Source organism: Myiozetetes cayanensis, unplaced genomic scaffold (genome assembly GCF_022539395.1).
Source record: "Myiozetetes cayanensis isolate MyiCay16 unplaced genomic scaffold, myiCay2020 scf3, whole genome shotgun sequence".
NCBI classification, from domain to species: Eukaryota; Metazoa; Chordata; class Aves; order Passeriformes; family Tyrannidae; genus Myiozetetes; species Myiozetetes cayanensis.
The window spans coordinates 51,482,572-51,505,363 of NW_026087521.1; the positions used below are offsets into that span (position 1 = coordinate 51,482,572).

The 22,792-nt window shown below is 55.4% G+C and overlaps 2 protein-coding genes across 3 annotated transcripts; both read right to left on the reverse strand.

The window, feature by feature from the left end:
- Positions 1 to 2,364: 2,364 nt before the first annotated feature.
- TRIOBP (TRIO and F-actin binding protein) lies at positions 2,365 to 19,263 on the reverse strand. Of its 2 annotated transcripts, XM_050324987.1 has the most exons (15): positions 18,452 to 19,263; positions 18,089 to 18,181; positions 12,711 to 12,767; positions 12,294 to 12,362; positions 11,776 to 11,865; positions 10,828 to 10,937; positions 9,814 to 10,378; positions 9,099 to 9,209; positions 6,961 to 7,108; positions 6,345 to 6,456; positions 5,711 to 5,870; positions 5,259 to 5,372; positions 4,867 to 4,953; positions 3,839 to 4,002; positions 2,365 to 3,128 (listed from the first exon to the last, which is right to left on the reverse strand). In XM_050324987.1, exons 1-14 carry the CDS (start codon positions 19,220 to 19,222, stop codon positions 3,841 to 3,843), a joined length of 2,649 nt encoding a protein of 882 aa, XP_050180944.1. In that variant the 5' UTR covers positions 19,223 to 19,263; the 3' UTR covers positions 2,365 to 3,128; positions 3,839 to 3,840. The 2 variants fall into 2 exon arrangements, with proteins under 2 accessions (XP_050180944.1, XP_050180945.1); XM_050324988.1 differs by lacking the exons at positions 18,089 to 18,181; positions 18,452 to 19,263 and adding an exon at positions 16,519 to 16,768.
- Positions 19,227 to 21,747, reverse strand: LOC126644962 (TRIO and F-actin-binding protein-like). Its single transcript, XM_050324838.1, has 4 exons — positions 20,718 to 21,747; positions 19,790 to 19,922; positions 19,346 to 19,435; positions 19,227 to 19,286 (listed from the first exon to the last, which is right to left on the reverse strand). Exons 1-4 carry the CDS (start codon positions 21,257 to 21,259, stop codon positions 19,227 to 19,229), a joined length of 825 nt encoding a protein of 274 aa, XP_050180795.1. The 5' UTR covers positions 21,260 to 21,747.
- Positions 21,748 to 22,792: the final 1,045 nt, after the last annotated feature.

The following is a 22,792-nucleotide window of genomic DNA, read 5'->3' on the forward strand; positions in this document are numbered from 1 at the left end:
GGAAACTGGGCTGATGTTCCAGCCACACTCATCAGAGCTTCAGCCCTGAGCCCCCAACATACAATGCAGTGTGGTCAGCCCAGCGTGAAGCCGCTCAGCCTGGCCCCTGCCACTGGAGTGGCAGAGCAGGCTTGAAGGATGCAAATAAACAGCAAAGGGGCATTGTCTCTGGCTGCTGGACTTACTACCGCTGTTTTAAAAGATTTATGAGCTGGTTTCTAAGGGCAAGCTCCTTGTGTGAGCTGGGATGCTGGCTCTCATGCAGCCACAGTGCTGCACAGCTGTAGGTTTACCCTGTGCTTGAGGCTGGGATGGTTCTCACAGCCACAGTCCAGCTGGGGGCAAGTGAATGGGGTACAGCCATCACTTTGGGATGCTTTTTGGGCTCTGCCAGCCATCATGCCTATCGTCCATGGGCATTTTGGTCATCTCCTCTCCCTGCCACTCTTCCTCCACCCGGCTCCCCTGCACCCAGGAGATAACGAAGCACAGATGACGGGGTGACCGTATCGCCCCGACGCAGGCGAGACAGGACCAGCCTGATTAATGCCGCGCCAGTTTTGGAGGCAGCGTCCCCCATCACCCTGGGATGATGGGATGCTCGTGCCCTGCTGGTGGCTGATCTGCAGCCACAGAGCCCCAAGGAGGGACAACTCCACCACATGTCACGCGCCCACACATTTCGCCTGTGCTTACGCGACACATTTATCGGGGTTAAGCAGCCCTGGGCAGAAAGGCAGAAAAAAACAACACGCCGCCCCAACAAACCAACCCAAACATAAGATACCGAACTTTTCAGGGAAGGGGTGGGTGAGCATTGTGCAAAACAGCAGCTTGCAGTTCACCCCTTGCTTGCCCCATGTCCCACTTTTGGGGGTTTTGTCCCCCAGGTGTAGGTACAACCATGCAGATTGTTGTTTCAGTGGTTGTTTTTTTTCTAAAAGCCTCACAGGCATGCCCCAGCCTGCCACACTGTGCTCTGAACCCTGTTTTTTTCTCTCCTTTTTTGGTTCCTACCAATCCCCATGGCAAGACCGAGCCCTGCAGCCTGGAAGCAGCTGCCCTGACCTGCTCTATCACCTTTTGCCTTCCTTCCCATTCCAGCCTCCTGTGTGCCAAATGCTTGTCCCATCCCAAACTCAATAGCAACAGCTATGTCCTGCTGGGAGGCAGAGGAAAATGCCCGGACCTTGAGCAGCACAGGGACAGCAGGGTTTCTAGGCCAGGGGTAGGAGGCCAAGAGCCATCTACACCAAGCCATGGTGCTCCACAGGTGCAGTGGGGAGTTGAGCTCATTGCTTGGACTCTTGCACTATCCACTGGATTGCCCAAGGGCCTTGTGCACTTTACCAAAGCCTGCCACCCGATTTTACCAGAATTGGTGACTTACGAAGTGGTTTGCCTAACTCAGGGAAAGCAGTTGCCGTAGCCCTTCTCAGTGGAAGAGCGAGCCTCTGTTTGTCTGCACACCCCAGCCCTAGGGGGTGCCAACACCATGGCAAGGTGATCACATGCTGAGGAAAGGGTGCTGCCCTAACTCCCCTCATTCTGGCTGCCACCGTGTTCTTACACTCTGCTTCCATCCCCACCTCACAGTACTCCAGCCTCCCAGCTGACACATCTGTCGCCTCTATCCAAGAAGCCTCCCTGACCTCTTTGTCTTCCCCTCTTCAGATGTTGCCTCCAGCCCCAGTATGTACCTGCAACTGGGGCTCTTCTGTAATTGCCAGCAGCCTATCTGAGCAATAGCTCCTGTTTACATTGGGATGGGGCTGAACAAGAAATAAAACAAGGAAAAAAAAAAGAAATTAAACAAACAAACAAACAAACCTCTCACCAAACAAAAACCAAAACCAAAACCCAAAAAACCCAAACCAAACCAACAAAAAAACCCACACAAACCCCCCCCAGTCCTCCATCTGGATAGAAAAGCAGTATGCTTCACCCAAAAAAAGAGGAGGAAGAGCATTTGAGATCCCTCTGATCTCCCCCAGGACCTACATATACTGCTTACTCTGCCAGTAATTTGCAGTGCCATGTGCCCTCCCAAAACTGGATTTACTAAAGGAGCTCAGGCTCAGCTCTTCCTCCATGAGGCTGAGGGCCCATGTGGAATTTTGGGAACAGTGTGGTGAAGCAGATTACTTCCCCCCTCAAAGCCAAAGGTGAAAACATCTGGATAATGGCACTGAAGGGTTCCTCTCGCTCTCTAGCCAGGGGTTGGGGGTGCTCCTGCTGCCTTCCCTTACTAAACCCTGAGGGAGGGAAGCAACTAGTCAGTATGCCCCAAAACCTCGAAAACTACCCTTCCCCTCACCTCTGTGGATTAGGGCCACATGGCAAACCTTCCCCTCGAGGAACACATTTTTCTCAGCGAAAGGGGAAGATTTTATTAAGTTAAAAGTTGAAGGGTGCAGCAGAGCAGCAGCAGCTGCCTCACAGCTCCTCTTCCCCAGAAAGGAGAAGCCCTGTGGCTCTGGGCTCCTGCCAACTCGGGTTCTTGAAGGATCCAAAAGGACAGATACAGAGAGAGCTTGATCATGCGGACTCTTGCCAAGGTGTCCTCTTTCAAACGTCCCAGGCAAGCACATCCGTGGCAGATTGCCCCAGCGTCTCCCTCCTATGGCTTGCATGTCTTCTCCACAGGTCCCTGGGGGTGGCATGGGGAGGGGGAGCATGGTCCTTGCCATACATCCCAGGGGACCATGGAGACATTTGGAAGAGAGGGAATACGTGCCAAAGGTGGCTGTGTGGCTGGGAGCAATGGGGCTGGGGAAGGGGAAAAAAAAAAGATTCTCTTTTTCAGGTTAGAAAAATGCTGGTGATGTAGTAAAAGTTTTCCTCCTCCTCTTCCCCTTCTTCCTCGGGGGGAAAAGTTCCTCTATAAAATATAATTTTCACATATAAAATCCTGAAGAAGGTGCATGTAAGGAGCCAGTCCAAACAACGTGTTCAGGTATGCAGGCAAAAAGGGTTCATCAAAAAAGCTTTGGGAAGGGAGTGAGGAGGCTGGGGGTGTGTGGGATTCCTCGCCAAGGCGATAACAGATGGGATTCAACCTCCCTCTCCCCACAAGTGAGGAATGGAGTAAATATAAAACTAGAACAGATAACAAATGTAGAGCAGACCTAGAGAGAGAGACAAAACAGAAATGGTTTAGAAAGACTCCACTGATCACAGAAATATCAACCTTTCTGCTCCCTGGAGATGGCTTTCTGGTGCCCTGCTACAGACCCACTCATCTCAGTGCCCATCAGCAAGCGCTGCTGGAGCAGGGTGACCACAATTCCAATGGCCATGGCATCCAAGCAAGAGCAGAAGCAGTATGGATAACAGGACGCCTTCATTCATGTCACCCTGCTTCCCTCCCCAGCCACAGCAGGGATGTCTGCAGGTGAGTGTGGGAGTAGGGCTGGCTCTAGTCGGGGCTGCTTTGATGCAGACCTAAAATTTCCGTTCCGTGACAGGGAAACCACTTCAAAGGTTAACAGAGCCAAAACACAGCCTATTCAGGGAATGTGTAACTGCCCCCATGCTGTCACCCAAGCCACAGGGCAAAGGGCCTGGCTCCCACATCCAGCCTGGTTGAGCAGCACTTGGTGCTGGCTGCATCAAGAGCAACACAGTGAAAAGGGGGCTGAAGCCCTTGGGAGAATGTCAGAGATAACAGGAGGGCCAGCCAGGGGTGCAAGAAGCAGAGATGGAAGAGTTTAAGCCTAAAGTTTCAACACTGAGCGGAGCAGGAGAAACTGGCAGCTTCCATCGCCCTGTCAGTGTGCAGCAGCCAGTCTCAGCCCCCTGCACCTGCAGGGGATGTCACAGCACCCCCAGTGCTCACCGTTACTTGCCGGTGCTGTTGCACAGCGACTCCTTCTCCTGCAGAGCCGCCATGGCCAGGCGCAGGTGCTCCTTCAGCTGCTCAATCTCTCGCTCTGAGCGCACCTTAATGTGATTCAGCTCTGCATAGACATCTTGGTATTTCCCTGAGGCAAATCTCTTGTCCTGCCAGGGGAGGGAGAGGGCGTCAGCAGGTTTCTGGGCTGATATTAGGGAGGGCTGCGGCAAGGCGAGCCCAGCAGGTGAGAATGAGAAAGCTAGCCCCAGGTTTGAAGCCCATCCCAATCTGGGCCATGCAGAAACCATTCAGAAGATGAGCATGGAGGTGGCACTTTGCAAACCCTGGGCCAGGGAGGACAGTAGAGACTCTGGTGCTGCCGCAGTGGGGATCTGCAGCATCAGAACGAGGAGGCAACGTGAGCTTTACCATGGCTTGCGTGCATGTGGGGCAGCCATATGGGAAAAAAAACCCCACTACCAGGGATGCACGCCACTGAGAGAGTTGGGCCCGCTGCTTATATGGCAAAAAACTTATGTGAGTAAGTTATAAACTCCTTGAGCATCACTGAATCTCAAAGCCTCTTTCAGGTTCTCCTTTGGCAGGGGTCTTTGAAAATCCCTCTGAATGAGCTGCTGCCAGTGGAGGGAGCAGCATGCCCAGAAACAATGCGCAAGGAAATACATCCACCCAGAGAGGGGCTAACTAAGGGAAGCAGAGTGCTAGTTAGGCTTCATCCAGGTTTCCCACTTGGAAAAGAAGGGCTGCTGGCTTGTCCATGCTTGTATGTGCTTATATCTGGGTAAACCAGCAGCAAAGTCTCTGTGACACTTCCCTTCTACGAGGTAAGTCTATGCCAGCCCATGCTGTTTGGAGCTGTTATGTGCTCTGCAGTCAGCAAGAACAAGGAGCACGAGAGGGTTTGTCCTCAGCATTCATTAAACCCAGCTGAACCCTGCTGATATGCAGCCCTGGTAATTCCCTCCTTCCCCTCTCCTGTTGATTTCCCAATGACTCCCAGAAAACACCACCTTTTGCATCATCTGCAGCTCCTCCCGGAGGCACTGCACCTCTTTCTTTAGGTACTGGAGCTCGTTCTCCTTCACCCGCAGCAGCACCTGGGCCAGAAAATGGGAGAGGAACCAGAGGTGACTCAAGAGCCACCACCTCGGAAGGGCTGGAAGGCCCTGGCGCAAGCGCCATGGTGGGAAAGGAAGGAAGGGCCAGAAGGGCTGGGGCAGGAAACTGCGCAAACAGCCTGACAGAGCGGCAGAGGGGAAGCTTGCGTTCCTGCTTCCTGCACTATCCCCGTTGCTCCATCCAGCACCCCTCCTCCCACCTGCTCTAAGCCAAAGCCGTTGAGAGAAGACCCCCAGAGTGGGTAGGGATGGAGGCAGTGGGGCAGCCAGGGGGACCCCCATACCTCCAGCTCGCAGGAACTCCGCTCATTGTTGTGCGAAGAGCGGTCCCCAGAGCTCCGTGATGAAATAAAGCTCCGCAGCTTCCCGATCTCATCCGAGAGGCGGGTCTGCAGCTCCTGCAGCAAAGCCAAAAGACGTCAGAGTAGCCATGGCACAGGCCTCTCTAGTGTCCTGACCCCTTCCATCTTCATTCCCTACTCCAGCTTAGACACCATTTCGTAATTCCCTGTCCACAGCTGACAGCGGCACCTACAACTAGCAGAATACACTCGCCATATTTAACACCACAGTTACAAGAAGCCCATCTACAGTCTGTCATTCTTAATCTTCTGATGATAAAATCTCAGAAGGGAAGAAATACAAACAAATAGGGGAGTTTTAACAGAAGGGCTATGCTGTGTGAGGGAAGAACATGCTTCACAGTGTCTGCTGGCAGGAAAAGCCCTTCTCTTGCCTGATTTTTCCGGAGGAGGTCCTTCCCCTCCTGCTGACAGCGCTGCAGTATCTGCTCCCGTTCCTCTGCCTTCTGGGTGAGCTCCCCGATTTCCAGGCACTTCTGGGAATACTGCTCAGAAAGCACCTGCAGCTCCCTCTTCAGGGAATCCACGTCCAACCTACCAAAGAGGCACCAGCTTATCACTGCCCCAAAACCCTTGTCGGCTCCTGGCAACCAGCATCACCTTCCCCCCTGCCACGGCCAGCCTCTGCCCACAATCAGTCATTAGCACAAAACGATGTTCTCTGTGGACCGAGGCTTCAGTTTCCACACTCCCACACCTGAGTGTGGTGCTTCTAGGAGATTCAAGCCATGCTGGAGAAATCTAGGAGCTTTACAGAAAGAAAATAGAGGGAAAAAGCTGCAGGAAAGAGGGAGGTGCTGTAGGGAAAAGTGCCGAGAGGGAGACAAACCTCCCTGCCCTACAGCTGCAGCAGCCCTGGGGGCCACCACTGGGTACCCACCACCCCCGAGGAGGGAGCTGGGGAGGTAGCAGAAGAACAGCTCGGGGCTAGAGCTGCAGAGGGGGTACAGTGACACTGGCACAAGGCAGCATCATTGGGAAAGGGGAGCAAGTGAGGTGCTTTCTTACTGGTGCTGCTTCTGGAGGGCTTCTGGCAGAGAGCTGCATTGCTGGAAGCTTCGTGTCCTGCCCAGCTCCTTATTCATTTCCTCCCGGTGGGCTTTCTTCAGTGCTTCTATGGCTGCAGAGAGGGACAATGAGAGATGGGAGATCAGGCTGTGCCAGCTCTAGCTGGGGAAACCACACTAGGGAACTGGCTGAGCTCTTGCCACTGCAAGTTCCCAGATCCGTCTCTGTAGATTCCCCCTCCTCCTCTTCTGCCCTCAGGGCAGCCCCCACCTTCTCCACACCCCAGGATCACCGTGCTGCCAAGGAGACTAACACAGTGTGGGAGCTTCCTACCACCTCCGTCAGACCTGCCTACCTAAAAGAAAGTGCTGGCCCCCTCCCACCCATCCACAGAGGCAAGACCCCATTTCCCGCAGTATCTTTACCACCCCATCTCCACCGGCACCACAGGTCCAAGGAGTGCCAAAGCTCATGCTCCAAGGAGCGTCAGTCTCACACCAGTAAGATCAACAGTGTGGCTCCAGATGACTGGGGTGACTCACTTCTGGCAAGAGACATTTGGGAGAAGTGGGAGGGACCCAGCTGAGCAGAGGCACAGCTTGGTGTGTTCTCCTACCTGCTGCTGTCGCCGCTGCCTCCTCTGCCAGGAGCCGCTCCTTCTCCTGACGCAGCCGCTCCAGCTCCCGCTGGTGGTGCCTCTGGAGCTCCTCCATCACTTGCTTGTGGGATGACTCCATCTCAGCCAGGCTACGCTCACAGGCCTCCTGTTGTGTGGAGGAGAGAGGGGCTGAGAGACCACGAGGGAAGACGGAAGCGCTTAGGCCACGACAAGCACCTGGCTTGGCTGATGTTTGCCTTTGCAAAACTCACTCAAGTCCAGGGACACTTTGAGAGAAGTGAGACTACTTCTCAGGAGGGTCTTTTCCTTCTGAAAGTGAAGTAGCACTTTAATCCCTGAACAGAACCATTTGAGAGGGACACACATCTTGCAACCCCTTCGCACTTTGGAGGAAGAAACATTCCTCTGGCTCTTAAAACTTAAGCAGCAAGACAGGAACATCCCTCTTGGGCCAAGAGCTGGGAATAATGCCCAATGCCGCATCCTGACCCTCCACCAGGCTGCACTGCCTGGCTGGAGAAGATCAACAGAGGGAACTGCATTTCAGTATCTGCCTTTTAAATGAAGCAGCATCTCCTGGAATCAATGAAAACTGAGCCTCTTCTCCTGAAAAGTGACACTCTGTACTGCCCTGGGGCCTGACGGAGGCTGCCAAAGAGCCCTCCCCACAGCCTAATGGTTAGGAATCCTCCTCACACAGCTCGCCCTCCTTTCTGATGGCTCTGAGACCAAGGGGATGGTTCTTTCTATGCTGAGTGCTGTGGTTAACTCAAGATAAAGCAAAGCAAAGCAGTTCCCACCTTGGCACTACGTCTCTGCTTCCCCTCCTGCACCACCCCAAGCCTCTCAGGAAGGATTTGTTCATCACCAAACATGCCTTTTTTTTGTTAAAGCCTGGGGCTCAAAGGCACTGGTAGAGAGCTAGGAAGTCATCACATCCTCCCACAGCCCCTTGCCATCCAATTTCTCCACCCAGGACTAAGGCAAAGGCTGATACAAAGAACAACGCAAGACAAGTGTGTGAATGCAAGTCCTTGCTCACTACTCTTCTCTACTGAGATGAGGGAAGCTCACAAACCAAAGGAGAGGAAAAGGTAAGGAATCAGTTTGGTGGTCTGTCCACAGACTGGCTGCAACCCTCGGCAGAGAGAACAAATCTTTTAGGGAAAGGTCAAGTTTGGCCTCAGACGTGAAATGCTGCCCTTTTGAGAAAAGTTATTAGGAAGATAAGGGAGTTCCTCTCCACTGCTTTTGCTTTTTTTGACCATAAAGAGGCCTGTGAGCTGCAAATATTAAATCAAGATGACAGAGAGACTGGTAAGTGTCTGGAATGTGTGCTACAGGGCTTGTGGGTTTCTTTATCTTGGTTAGGTACAGCCAACCCACTGCAACAGACTTAGCCAGCCCCAGTTTCCTGCCCCGCCAGCCTCCTTGCCCTGGCATCTTTCAACACATAGGGCACATCCTGAAAATCCCACTGCGTGGTAGGACAACAGCCTCCCCACAGGAAATCCCTATGGGATGTGACCCTGCTTGCTTTGGATGAGTCCATGAGAGGGAAAAATAAATAAACAAAGCAAAGAGAGAGGCTGAAGCATGAGCAAATTCTGCTTTGCAGGGTCTCCCACGTGCCGTCCCTGACGAATGGCCTGTGCTGTCAAAGTGACCTTCAGGGCTTGGGCGGTCCTGACAGGGGTTGGAGCTCCCCAGGGACTGACTGACTGACTGCTTCTAACAAGGCACTCGTGAGCCCCTATTAGCAAGAACCACAGCAGCAAACCACAGGGGAATGCACTAGAGGCTCTGCAGAAAGCTGCTGACCTGCTCCAGAGCTGGGGGACGGCTCACCCCAGAGCCTAGGCCAGGCCAGCATTGTGTGCATGTGCAAAGTGAGGGACAGATCCTGCACCTCTCCCTTAACTCTTCTTCTCTCTGTTTATAATTCTGGTCCCTTTAAGGCCAGACAATACGCACCAGCCTTTATGTAATTTACATCGATTACAAATGGGCCCAGTTAGGGTCACCATGACAACCCAATGATTAGCGATACCTGCTCAGCAATAAGTTGAGTCCCAACATTTCCCAGTTTGGCACTGCGAGTGATCCCAGGGTCCTGTGTCCTGCATCCTGCTCACCTGTGAGATGTACCCTCGGGGTACATGGCTGTCCCCCTGGGATGTTGCTGCCTCCCGAAGATTCTCGTTTCTGGCCCGGCAGGACTCCAGCTGTGCCCGCAGTGACTGGATCTGCGCCAGGGAGGAGAGAGGTGGTCGGCCAAGGGTAGAAAAGTGCCATGGTCTGACCAATATGCCGCATCCAAACCCTGGGCTTAGGGATGGGGACAGCCATGCATGGCCACTGGGGCCATCTGCTTTCCTGGCAGCCTGCCAAGGGACCAAACTGGTAAAGCCAGCCCCAGCCTGGTGAGTGCTAGTAAGAAAGGGAGAAGACATCCCAGCTTCCATAGGTGGATTCATGCTGGAGGAAACCACCATGCCTCCTTTCAAAGGCTGGCAGGTGAAGTGCTTGCAGACTTGAGAACAGCCAGAGAAGAAAGGCTGTGGATGTGCTCCCAGGAAACACAGATTCTATGCAAATAGTGACAACAAATAAATTATCCTGAACCAAAACGTCGTCTGGAGAACCTCTCCAGGTGTGTGACAGCAAGCCTCTGGCCTCACATTACTGGGTTGCAAAAGCTTCCATGCACTCGACAGGTGGCAAATGGAGCCAGAAAGAACAAATATTTTCCTGCGCCTCTTCCTTGTTCTTCTGCAGAGCCTCCTGCTGCCAGGGACTATGCTAAGGGGCCACCAGAATCCCAGTTTCATAGAGGAGCGATGCTCTTACCTCCTTTTTCAGCGCCTCATTGGTGTCTCCCTGGCCCCCCTTGCTCTGGTTCAGCAGTGCTGTCAAGGGCACTCGCTGCAAGTCCTTCAAAGGCAGGCGTTCCAGCTCCAGCCACTTCTTCTCTATCTCCTCATTCAGACGAATCCGCTGTTCCTCTGAAAGTGGAGGAGGGGGGAGGTCCTGCTCCCCGGCCTTGCGGGAAGAGTCTCCTGCTGGGCCATCACTGTTTGTGACCCTGCCATCAGGGGTCTCAAACCATTTCCGCCTCTCCTCCGAACGGATGGCCAGATCCCGCTCCAGCTCCTCATACTTGGGAGTTCGGTCGGAGATCCTCAAGCTCCCTTTTGTCCTCTGTGGGGACCCCTGATTCCCGGGGTCCTGTGGCAAAGGAGACAGCTCCACGTAATCAAAGGCATGGCGCTGCCCATCTGCCTTCCACTGACTGCCCTTCGAGTTCCCCTCGGAGCCCGAGCCCGAGCCTGGCCGCTGCTGCTCCTCCATCCGGAGTGAGCCTTTCTGGGAAACACAGTTACGGAAGGAGTTCTCCTTATCGCAGTCAGAGAGCCTGAAACCAGAGCAGCAACTGGTGAAGCACAGGCACCATTTGGGAAAGGATGCCAGCAGAGGCACTGCCGACTGCCCAAGGCTCAACCCTCGCTCAGCCCAGCTGTTATGAAACCCCACCCTGAGCATGGAGCTGGGCCTGTAGCACCCCATCCCTCAGGGAAATAGGTTCCTCCACAGAGTGGGGAAGATTCACCCCAGTTGCAGCTACGCTGGTGGAGAAACCAGTCTAAAGTGATGTGGCGAGGCAAAAAGCAGGTGCAAGACAGGAAGCCATGAGGCTGTCAATCCCTGTCACCAGCTGGTGTAACCAAGCCATTTTCAGGAGAAGCAGAGAGCAGGGCTGATCTGGGAGTAATAAGATTTCCAGAGGGGCCTTCCTGGTCCCTGTCTGCCAGGGTAGAAGGGCAGCAAGCGGGAAGAGGAGAAGCAGCACAGGGCAGCTCTTACTTGGTGACATCTGGAGCACTGACTGGGCGCACATTCTTTCTCAGGGCCTCGATCCAGTTGCGCCGGATGCCCGAGGTCATCGCTGACAGGGTGAAGACGGCATCCTTTGTCTGCAACAGGGGGGTGACAGAGGGCCTGTCAGTACTCAGAGGAGATGCAGTAGCTCCCACTTGCTCCCTGAGACCCACTTGCACAGGTGTTGAACAGCGTTACAAAGGCCATCTGCTGTTTCAGGCTCTTGTGACCAGGTGGAGGGGTGGGAGAGGAGACACACTGCTTGAGGGGAAGCCCATTACACGTCCTCTATGAGACCATCTCCAAGCAAAGGCAAAAGAAACTTTGCTGGCACATTGGGCCAAACATGAGCTGGTGCAATCCAGCTGTTCAGGTGCTGGGAGCTGGGTGCCAGCACTGAGGTACAGCAGTAGGCCACAGGGAAAACCAGACCATGAAGTGCATAGCCCTGAGCACCCACCATTTATTGTGCAGCCATAGCAGCTGCCTCCTGCTGCTACAGCGAGTAGCCAAGGACAGGACAGTACTGGGGCTGGATCCAGGGTACAGGCTGATACTCGGAGCACAGTGAGCCAGGCTACACCGATGTCTGCAGGGCTCACCACTCCTTCCCTGCAGCTATCGAGAAGTTGCCTTGGTCAACAGGTCAATTAAACACTCCTGGCATTTAGCTTGGCTCCTGGACTGGCTCCAGCACAGCCTTCAGCCAGCCCTGAAAAGACTCTTCCTCCTCCTTCCTTTGCAGGCAGGCAGCACTCGTATCCCTGAGCACTGCCCCCCACGCGTCACCAAACCAGCCTTGCTTGGCCACCATCCTGGCAAAAGATTTGCGTGAATTGCCTCTCAGCATTTCGGCATGGGGAGGGAGCACACATTCCCACCCAGCATCCCTTGCTGCTGCTGCTCTGTGCCCAGGCAGTGCCAAACACTCACGTGTATCTGGAAGCCATAGTTGCGTTGCACCGCAAACTCTGTCACATCCGTGCAGGAGCGGAGATCAATTTCTCCGTCAAGGTCATCAGCCTGCAAGCACAGCCACCCACGAAGACATCAGTGCTCACCCAGCTTTGAAAAAGCCTCCATCACCTGCCAGCACCCTAGCCAAAGTGCAGGCCACCTCTGCCTTCAACCCACAGCTCTCTTGGAGCCAGGCTCAGTTTCACAGCACAACTCTTCTAACCCAAGGGCAGCCAGCAGTGTGGATGGAGAGCATCAGAAATGCCCAGCCACAGAACCAACCCTTCTGCTCGCCTCCCATCACCGACAGTCCCCCCAGACTTCACCACCCCACACCACCCCTTGGCAAAAAGTAGCTTGCCACCTCTAGTGTCCTTTAGGAGGACATGATACTGCCACTTCTCCCTGGAGCACACTGGTCACAGCAGGGCTGTGCTCCTCTAACCCCTGGACAGGAAGGAAGAAAGGGCTGGAGAAAGGCTGGCCATGCTTACCTCCTCTGCGTTTGAGTCCCGGTAATACCTCAGGCTTGAGTCAGTCAGCACGAACCAATGTTTCTTCCACTGTAGGCGGATCAGGCAGGGGGAGGGAAGGGAAAAGACAGGAGGGAAACGGATAGGCAGTTACCAGGGAAAGTGCAGGAACAGGGAGGGACTCTCTGCGCTATGACCTCTCAGCCTTCTCCTCTCCCTCCTCCCTCCCAGATTCCCCTCGTGCTCCTCGATGGGAGAGAGGCACTCTGTGAAACTCCGTGTCCACACACAAAGCAAGGCACCTCGACCAAAGGTTTCCTGCTGCCTTTCCCAACAGGAGAGACCTCAGCAAGCACGAAGGAAGGAAATCAGCTGGCTCACCGGGGATCTCTAGCAGCAAAGGCTAGGGGAAGAAGCAGACTCATGTCCTGGGCTTACCTCTCCCGGCTCGTCCAGGATGGACATCCATCCCTTTTTGAAATTGAGGAGATCCGGCTGGAGAGAAAAGGACAAAACAGAGAGTTACTCTCTTGGAGCAACCCACAAAAATGCTTTTCATGCCAGAGGGTAGAAGGGAAGTCCCCAGTGACAGAACAACATTTGGAATAGTCTGGCATAGTTTTTAGGAAACTCATGGGGGCATACAACCCGATGGCAAAGGAAAACTGGGTATAGCTCTCAGCAGCAGGCAGTCATTCCTGTAAGAGGAAGGAGGAGATAAGGAAAGAGGTTTAAAAAAAAAAAAAAAAGGAAAATATGCAGCAGGAAGTTTCCACAAGGTGCCTCAGAGGTATGTATTCAGAGAGGGGGAGGCAGAGACAAGGAGAGTGGGCAGAAGGGAGTGCTCCACCACCACCGATGGGGGTTGCCTCAGAGATGGAGGCAAAGTCACACAGAACCAGACACACCTTGTCCAAACCCTGGCTGTCCGTGCCCCAGAGCTATGTCCCTCCAGTAACTTCACTACTGATCATTTATTAAAGACACGAGTAGTAGCTCTCTACAAAACAGCCCTCACCAAAAACATATAGGAGGCAATTCAACAGCTGTGAAAACATGTTGCCTGTAAACGATGTGCCCCAGGGAAAAGATGAAGTCAGTCACAACCAGCGCTTGATCCTTTCTTCTCTCTGAGACTGAACCCCTTCCAAGGCTCAACCCTCTCTGAAATCCTGGGGGCCCTTCTCTTATTCAGCTCCTTCTGCTCCCTGCAATTACAGAGGCTGCCTTCTGCCCAGCCACAACTACTGAAGATGAGGATGAAGAGAATTTCACCCCCATCATCCCATGCCAGAGTTTCCTCACAGTCCCTGCCTCCTCCCAAACTTATGCCACTGGTGCAACATCCCAACCAGTTTATCTCCTTCCCAAGGTGGAGCACGAGAGAGCTGACTCAGAGAAACCTCTGTCCCTGGCTTTGCCCTCAGACAAACAGGCTTGAGCCAGTCCCTCCTCCCAATGCTGCTGGCTCCAGGGAAGTTGCACCACTAAAGAATTCAGTCCAATGCCTCTTCTCCCTGAGGAGCCAGAGTTTGCCAATCTGCCCCTTCTTCTGCAGCTGAGCTAGGCAGGGAGAGTGTTGGAGAAGTGACAGCGCCAGACTTGTGCTGTCCCAGGGAAGCCACCAGCAGTCCACATGTGTCACAACCACCAGCTGAGACTGAGCTAGTGAGAAGGGGTGGCCACTCCACACTCCCTGAACAAGCGCAGTGGCTGGCCACAGCTGCCCCACAAGCTCAGCTCCCCGGCCATCCAGCCAGGATGAGGCTTCCCCTGCTTTCCTCTCCCTGAGCTGCTGCTCTTGGGTTACACCCAAGGTTATGGGATGGCAAGAACCGAGAACGTGCCGGCCCACCCTGGCGTTCCAGCTATTGGTTTGAGCAGGAGCAGGGAGACCTGCCAAGGGGAGGGTCAGTGGCTGCTACAGCTTCAGGCCTGGCCAGAAGCATCCGGCAGCTCCCTGACAGGGAGGGAAACCTGAGCAAAAGGACATGGGGGGCTCTCAAACCTCACCTCCTGCTGAGGTGACAGGCACTGCTGGCAGCTAGGAGATGAGGGGGATGCATGCATCCCCATCAACACAGACATTCTGGTGGCTTCACTGCTGCCCCGAGAAAGCACCTTGAAAATGAATTCTTTCCCCATGGCAGCAGCTCCACCCTTTTTCCCTTTATTCCTTCCAATCTGGTGACTTAAGCTCCAGCTCCAAACTCAGAGCAGAGGGAAGCAAGGAAAGGAGGCAAAACATCAAAGTGCAACCTCCTCCCTCCTGGGACACATGTGCACTCAACAGAAGAGAGATGGGCAGGCTCCACAGAGGCGGAAAAACAATACAGGGAGAGAGGGAGCAAAAGGACTCCTGGCTGGGGCTGTTGTACAGATCAACTGGGTCTCATCTTATTGAGGATTTGCAATCCCAAAGCATTAGGTGCCAAAATAATTAATATTAATAGGATGTACGCTACTGGGAAAACTGCCACAAAGTCCTGCCAGAACCACTGCCACCTAACACACTGCTGAGGTCAGAAAATTCCCCTGGGATGGCTTCTCCCAAGTAGACAAATTGCACAGGGCTTCTGCTTTCCCTGCCAGCCCCAGACACAGAGAAAGAGCTCTACAGAATCATCTTTGGACTATTCTTGTCATAGTGGGGCCAGTACAATAAGTTGAGGTACCAGTTGATGCTCAAAGTGCTTACAGCAACTTTTCTTCCTTTCCCCACAGCCAAATCCAGTTTCCTCACCCAGCATAAAAAGCTCAGGATACCAGCACAGAAGAGAGCAGGGTTCAAATAGAACCCCTCAGAGGAAATGGCCTAGAAGTGGGAGGAGGAAACATCCAGGAAAGCCAAGCTGCTGGGAGAGATCCGGGTGCCGGAGATGCAGTAATGTGGCAGGATGCACTCCCAGCAAAACACATGGCGCTGCAGCGCAGCTCGGGGCTGCAGATGGTGAGGCTTTGGCTTGGGAGGTGGTAGCAGCAGCAATTTTGCCCCAATTGCATCCATACCTGTCAGAGGTTTTATGTTCAGCCCCGCAGCTGGCCAGCTGGAGGCACTGGGGGGGTTTCAAGCAGCTGGGGACATAGGTGAGATCTGGAAAGACTGGCTTGCGACAGCAGGTTAAGGAGCGGCAGATGCCTGCTCTGGTTGAAGAAGGGCTACAGGGGAGGTGATAACAGCCTCTAAGTATCCGAAGAATGTAAACACCAAAGAAGGAAAAGGGACAGGGTGGGAGCGAAGGAATGGCTCCTGGGTGGTACTAAGGTGCCGAGATGGAGAAGTGGAGAAGAAGACGCTGTGGCAGGCTGAGAAGGCTCAGTGTCGGAGCGGGCAAACGGGATGGTCAGATGTGTCCTTTCATTACCAGCCTCTGCCACCACCGCGCCTCCTGCTCTTCCTGCTCCCAAAGGCTCCTCAGGATCCCAGGTCCTGGAGCACTGCTTTCTCTCATCTCCAGGAAATGGTGCAAGGGGCTCTCAAGCCTCCCGGAAAGCACAGTGTCTTCTCTTCTCCAAAAAGGGAACCCGCTCCACAAGGCGCGGGCCCCAGGCCAAAACACAAAGCAAAACCACTCCAGCTCAGTTCGGTGAAAGCAAAATCGCTTCCAGGCTGGGGCACACATGCAGCTCCCGAATCTACACGTGCAGCGAGAGCCAGCGGGCGACAGGCTCTCCCTTTCCCACTGGCCCCGTGCGAAGCGCTGGCGGGCACAGCCCAGCCTGTCACCTCCATTACCCCACTTTGCTCAACATCCTTCCTCCCGCGGCCGGCAGCCGCCTGTGCCAAGGAAGGTTCGCCCCAGGGGTGGGATGTTTCCTGCCCCAAACCGCATCTGTTTCCCACAGGGAGCAGGAATTCCCCACGCTCGAGGGGACACGAACTTCTCATCCGACTGCGGTCATCGGTGCGGTGAGCTGGCCTGGCCTCAGCCCGGTCCACGCTCCCGCTCATCTGGGTGGGGTGGTGCCCGCTGGGAACCGAGCGGCCACGGGGAGCCCTGGGGATGAGAAAAGGGAGCCAGGGAGGCACCGCCACAGCCCTTGAATCCCAGGTCCAGAGTCCCACGGGGAGCAGCGGCTCCAGAGACTCCTCGAGCAGAGGGACCCCCGGAGTTGGCGGCTGACAGCTGGGAGCCCACCGCCCGCTCCCAGTCCCGGTCCCGGGCTGTGCCCCGAGCCTCGGGGGAGAAGCCGCCGCGATCCCCGCCCGCCAAGCCCCGATCCCCGCGGGCCGGTCCCGACTCACCGTCATGGCGGGGGCGCCGCGGCCGGCGGGGCCGGGGTCGCGGCGGGGCCGGGCGCTGGCAGCCAGGGCGGCGGGGCGGCTTCAGCGGCCGGGCGGCTTCCACGGCCCCACCATGCCCGCTCCGCCGCCCGCCCCGCGCTCCCCGCCCGCTCGCCTCTTTCCTTTTTTTTTTTTTTTTTTTTTAATTAAAAAAAAAAAAAGGAAAAGGAAAGGAGGAGGGAGAAAAAAAAAAAAAAAAAAAAAGGAAAAAGAAAACCACCCCAAAAAACTTTTCTTTCCTCCCCCCGAACTTCCTGGGAGGGCCCGGGCAGGCCAATGGCAGCCGCCGCCGCCGCCCCGGCCGCCCGCAGCCAATGGAGCCGCCGGGGCGGGCGAGGCCGCCGGTCCGCACGGAAAGGGGCGGTGGCTCCGGGAGCGGGGGGACGGGATGGGTCGGGGGCGATGCTGGGGACGAGCCGTGTCCTCCTTCCGACCCTCAGGCCCGGCCAAGGGTGAAGCCCTGGGAGGGACGGGATGAGCCGTTGCTGCCCCGGGAAGGGACCGTCGGGAGTCCAGCCCTTACCCAGGCAGGGTTTGCTCTCAGGCTGGGATTTTTCGCAGGCAGGGATTTTTAGCAATACACGCAGTGGGGTCCTTGCCTTGGCTCCTGAGGCTGATCGGTGTTATGCCCCGACCACTCAAATGAACTGCTCTAGGCTCTTGGCAGAGGTGGTAGCAGGTCAAGTGGGGGCTGCTGGTGTTCCTGGAAAGGCACTTGGCCTTGGGAAGGGGAATCACTAGAGAGAGTCCCAAAGGAAAAAGGGCAGGGGCTGTGTATCATGAAATGCCAGGCTCTACTGTGCAATCACACCGAGGCTATGCTTCTTGCTGCCAGGCAAAGAGAAGGTGCCTGGCCCAGAGCTTAGTGCTGAAGAAACCTGACACAGGTGGGATGATCTGGCCTGGTTGTACAGGGGAAGTTCAGGGCTTTGGGCTCCTCTCTGGCCTGGGCAGTGAAGGGAGGGAAAGGATGTCACAGGTTTCGAGTTTCAGAGGCCTTTGGCAGCCTCTTTCCTGGCTGCAGTTTGTCCTTGTATAAAGCACAAAGCAGAGGACAACCTGGCCGAGATGACTGATGCACACAGAAGGGGATAGAGGCAGGAACTCGGGTGCAGCTGCCAGCTACATGGGCTCAGGGGACACTTTCTGCAGCCCTCCAAAGCTGCTCTCATGCCATTTCTGGTATTCCAGGAACACCAACACAATTCACCGTATCTTCTTTCATGCCACTAAAGCCCATTTCATCCCTGTAAAATCCTTAGTGCCATCACAGCACTAGGCAATAAGTCCTCTGGCTTTATAAACAGGCTCTGTGCCTCAGTGCCTTCCCCCTCCCCCTACCTTCCCCAAGAAATGGGCAAAGGATGCAGTCAAGGGGAATGTTACTGATCATGGTCTCCAGGAGATCATGGGAAGGCAGCAACGTGCTGAGCCTGCTCAGATCAAGTGCTGGAGACCTAGGTCCTGCCCTCAGGGATCCCCAAGGAAGGGCAGCTGCCCTTCCTCACCATTCCCAGGGCCTGGCGCCTACCTTGTGCTTCTTACTGGCATTCAAATGTGGCTGCGGGCTTCCTGAGGAGCTGGTGCTGCTTTGCAGTGGGAAGGTGCTTCCACTCAGCTGAGGCTGCAGGGAAAAGAGCAGGAGCTGAAGCCACTGGGGTCTAGTCCTCACCTCAGTTTCCCAGATCTGAGCATCTGCTACCTCCTGGCATGGGCCAGGGAAGAAAGCATCCTCCCTCCTCCCAGAGCCAGCCAGGCAGCTCAGCTCCCCTGGAGAAGCAGAGGATCCAAGGGAGTCAGGATGCACAGAATTGCAACCCAGGGGACCCACACTGTGCTTGCCAGGTTTATGCCTGCCACGGTCCCCATCACCTCTGGCTCCTGCCCTACTCACATGGTAAATGAGATGACTCTTGTTCCCCCAGTCACTTTCCAATGGCTTCTCTGGGTTGTTTGTGTCTCGGGTGTGCTCGGGGCCCTTCCAGTCCTCCTCCAGATGCTGTGCCGGACTCTCAGGCCTTTTCCAGCTGTCATCTGGCTGTAGTCGTACATCCAGACCTCTAGCGGGGCTTTTCCAGTCCCTTTCCAGCTGGCGCATCACATCTGCATGGCACATGGGCATCTCTTGGCGCTTCCAGTCCTTCTCCCACACCTGTGCTTGGTGGACATCCCCCCGACCCTTCCAGTCCTGCTCCAGTGGTCGTGTTGGGCTCATGGGGCGTAGGGGCTTGCCTCGGCCTTTCCAGTCACTGCTGTTGCCCTTTCCAGGTTGGGAGGATGTCAGCTTTTCCCGGAGGCTCTGCCAGCCACATTCAGATGGCTTCCTGGGCCCTGAAATGTGCAGCGGCTCCCCTGGCTTCACCCGTTGCCTCTCTGCTCCCCGCACCAAGCTGGGAGGAGAGATCTCCTTTTGGCTTTTCCTTGTGCTCTGCATACATCTTGCAGGACTGAGGGACTGTGGTGGTGGCCCTGCCCAGCTCAGCCTGCTGTTATCTGAGACCTTCCCAACACCTGTGGGGTGCAGAGAGTCCCCTCGGCTCCTCTTCTCCAGCGTTTGCCGTGTACTCCCTGCCTGCCAAGTGGCTCGGCCCCTTTCTGAGTTTGGAGGACGGCCAGGCTCCCCTTGGGTTCTCCAGCTTCTCTCAGAGCGACAGGGAGGGCTCATGGGCTCACCTGCCCTCTTCTCCAACCTGTGGGCTGGGCTTGCAGAGCGTGGGCTTCGGCTGCCTCTTTCCAGCAGCCAGCCAGGGCTGGCAGGGCACGGGGAGTCCCCTCGCTTCCTGCTGGCCTTCTCGGAGTGCCGAGCTGGGCTGTGGGAGCGCAGGGGCTCCTTGGGGTCTCTGCTGCGCTGCTCCAAGTGCCAGGAGACTCGCTGACTCTAAGGTCATGAGGGGGAGAGAGAGCAGAGAGTCCTCTTAAGAAAAAAAAACATGCTGGTGAGCAAAACAAGATTAGGGCTGGGAGGTGATTTGGTCAAACGGTTGCCCAGAGAGCAATTGCATTCCTATGCATGGAGCCAGCTCATACTGAAAAAAGTCTCTTGCACCCAAAGGCTGCAATTTAAGAACCAAGGATCCCAATCTATGACAAAGGAAGGGCTGGGATTAGAGCAAAAGGGGAGCAGGGGGATGAAAGAGAGAAGCATGTGGCAGAGATAGAGGAAAATGCGGCTGGAGAAAACAACCCAACTTGGAGAGCTGGGATGAGGTCCTGCTGTGCAGCTAAGACTCACCTCCCTGGGCAGGCTGGGGCTGGACTGCCTCCGAACTAGGTGGCCTTTGCTGGGTGGCACTGGCGTCTTGCCATCGAGTCGGTCCACTCGGCCCTCCTCCAGAGCTTGGAAGGCCTCCAGCGTCTCTGATTTCCTGTGGACACACACAGTTTGTGCAACTGTCACCATGCTTAGCTTGGAGGCAGAGAGGCAGAGCCCCTGCTGATCCTGCTCCATCTTAGCCTGACTCCACAGACCTCCACCTGTCCCACACATTCTGCACCATGACCTCTCCCTGTCCCCATCACTTCAACCACTTCAGCTTCTGTATCCTGCTGCCTCACCCATGTTTTCTTCACACCATTCCTCAAGCTTCCCTCCATCTGGTCCTTTGCATCCCACCCACCTGCCCAGGATACTCCCCTGTTTATGTCCCCTCCTGCCCCGTGCCACCAACACTGGAGCTGTTCTTGCTTCTTCGGCCAAAACCTAACCAGCTACTAGGTATATCTTGGTATACCTCATCCTTTCCTGAGTAGCATCTACAGTGGATGCTGGATTCCTGGGGAGCCACTGATGGAACAGTGGGTCTGGGGAACACCTCTTTCCTTCCCTTTTCATTGCTGCTTTGCAGCACATCCTCCAGCTTCCAGAATGCAACCGTGAGGATGAGGAAGGTGGGTTGCTCCCTTCCAGCAGTGCAGCCTTTGCTCCACCTTTCCAATGCCCTCAGCTGCCTGCCATAATGTCTGAGTTCTCCAGGTTGGATGGCACTGAGCCTAAACCCAATCCTTGCTTTAAGAGAAATATAAGCACAGCTGAAAGCTGAGCTTTGCCATCTAGCCCTGCTGTCCCCATGAGGCATGGCGATTAGGGGGTGGGGGCCCCCTGAGAGCACAGAGGGGCAATCCCCCACCTCTGACCATCATGGGGTCCTGTTGCTTCTCACCTGCGTTCACAGCCAAATATCCTCTCCACCTCCACTCGGCCAGGGCTGAGTGTCCGGGAACCGTAGCGGTCAACAGCATCCCGCTGTGCGAGGCGCTTGGGCTTGGGCAGGTCTGCCAGCACTGTGTACTCCTGCCTCTCCAGCCCGTGCCGCCCCTCTGCGCCCCCGCTGCCGGAGTGCCCGCGGGACTCCCGTACCCGAGACCCAGCGAGGTGCCCACTGCCACCTGAGGGGTCGCTGCGGGCCGACGGGGAGCCTGCTGGGGTACGTGGCAGGGTGGATGCCCAGGGAGGGTCAGTTTTCCGGTGTTTCGGCCAGATTTCCTCAGGCTTCTGGCTGGCAGGACGGTGCTCTGGGACGGGGAGAAGGCCGTTACTGGGGGAGGCACGAGCGACACGGGATGCCACCACGTCCACGGCAAAGCAGGTCTTCGGAGGAGAGCTAGAAATGGTCCAGGAGGGGAGAGATAAAACCCAGACTCCCTCCAGGCAGGGTGGGAGCGCTGGGACACAGCACTGCAAGCCAAGGGCATGCCAAACCATGCAAACAGAGAACACCTGAGAGATCCAGGGTTTGTGGTCAGCACACACAGAGATGGACTCTCACATGGTGCCCATGGAGGTGTTGAACACCTGGGACCACAACTTGATAAAGAGATGCTAAATCTCAATAGAGATCTGCTGTGAACTTCAGAGACCCCTGGGTAGAAAGCAAACCAGAACTAGGATCTCACACGGGAACAAGCAAGAGTACCTGCTTTCAGTGGGCAGATTTCTTTCCTAGAGCCCTGGGCTTCAGTTCTCACCCAGGATCCAGAGCGAACGGGCTGAGCCCACCTGGATCTGTCTGCCTGAGGGGCTCGCGACCGCACCTCCTCCTTATGGCCCATGTAGCTCATCATGTCCTGTTTGCCCGATCCCACAGTGTTGTCCCACAACCGGGTCATTTCCCCCTCCTGGGAGACAAAATAGGGCAGATCTCTGCAAGGGGGACCAGTAGCTTTTGTGGGCTGGAAGGATGTACAAGCATATATGAGAAGTTACAACCTGTTCAACCCAAAGCTGCTGATAAAAAGGAACCAGAAGAGGAGCTGTGTGAGTGTAAGATGACCCCAGACCAACAATGAAAGAAACAGCATAGGAAAGCACACATGGGGCAATCCAAGAGTGAATCTCATGTGCTCTTTAGGGGGAGAGCCTCCTTTGTGAGGACTAAGAGTCTCAGCTGATCCCCCCTTGTGTCTCAGGACCTAAGAAACATAGAATATCTCAAGTTGTAAGGGACCCATCAGGACCATAAAATCCAACTCCCTGCACATGATGGGCTCCTTTTTCTGTCTGCAGGAGAGCCAAAGGGATGAATTCAACTTGTCTGCGTGCCCAGAAACCCTCTGAATGTGCCCAGCAGAAGTGGCATTGAAGGGCCAAGGGGACTGGGGAGACCAGAATAACCCAAACCACAAGAGATCCCATCTCACCCTGGCAAGCGTGGAGTTGGCTTCAGCACAGGCGCTAGGGTCGGTGCCAGTTTCTCTGTGCTCACCCTCAGCTCCGGGGCTGAGTGGGGGATATCGCCTGCTCTCGTGCCAGCTGTGGGGCAGGGAGAGAGGACAGCTGGTGGTCAGCAGAGCCCGCAGAGCTCAGGGGCAGGTGGCAGCACTGGCAGCCCAAGCCACACTGGCTCACTCTCTACTGGATGGGCAGAGGTTGGCAGAGCCCATCCTGGGACCACCTGCCTTGCTCTGGAGGGAGTGAAGAAGGAGGAGACTCTTTCAGGGGGCCCCCTGCCCTCTCCTGGGACAGCCAAGAGGAATAGTTAGAGGACATGACATGGGGATTTCTCAGTCCTTTTTCCCAGGCACCAGTGTGCAGAGCATCAGGGAGAAGATGTCCAATTTTCCCCTGCTTGGCTTCCCACTCCCCCTCCTCCATTCTTCCCATCGAAGGGGCTGGTTGGAGCAGCACGGCTCCCAGCTGGTACTCACCGCTCTGTCCCCTCCGCTGGGCCCACGCACACGTACACCTCGCACTGTGGGGCTAAAATATGCAGGGCGTCCCAGGGCTCTCCTGGGTCTG

Coding starts and splice junctions, on each gene's coding strand:
- TRIOBP (XM_050324987.1), bottom strand. CDS start 19,222: ATGAGCCCTCCCTGTCGCTCTGAGAGAAGCTGGAGAACCCAAGGGGAG. Junction 18,182..18,451: donor AGAGTCATCTCATTTACCAT/GTGAGTAGGGCA, acceptor TTTTCCCTGCAG/CCTCAGCTGAGTGGAAGCAC. Junction 10,379..10,827: donor AGTGCTCCAGATGTCACCAA/GTAAGAGCTGCC, acceptor CTCTGGTTTCAG/GCTCTCTGACTGCGATAAGG.
- LOC126644962 (XM_050324838.1), bottom strand. CDS start 21,259: ATGGTTTGGCATGCCCTTGGCTTGCAGTGCTGTGTCCCAGCGCTCCCA. Junction 19,436..19,789: donor GCCCCAGCCTGCCCAGGGAG/GTGAGTCTTAGC, acceptor TCATGACCTTAG/AGTCAGCGAGTCTCCTGGCA. Junction 19,287..19,345: donor CAGCTCGGCACTCCGAGAAG/GCCAGCAGGAAG, acceptor GCTGCTGGAAAG/AGGCAGCCGAAGCCCACGCT.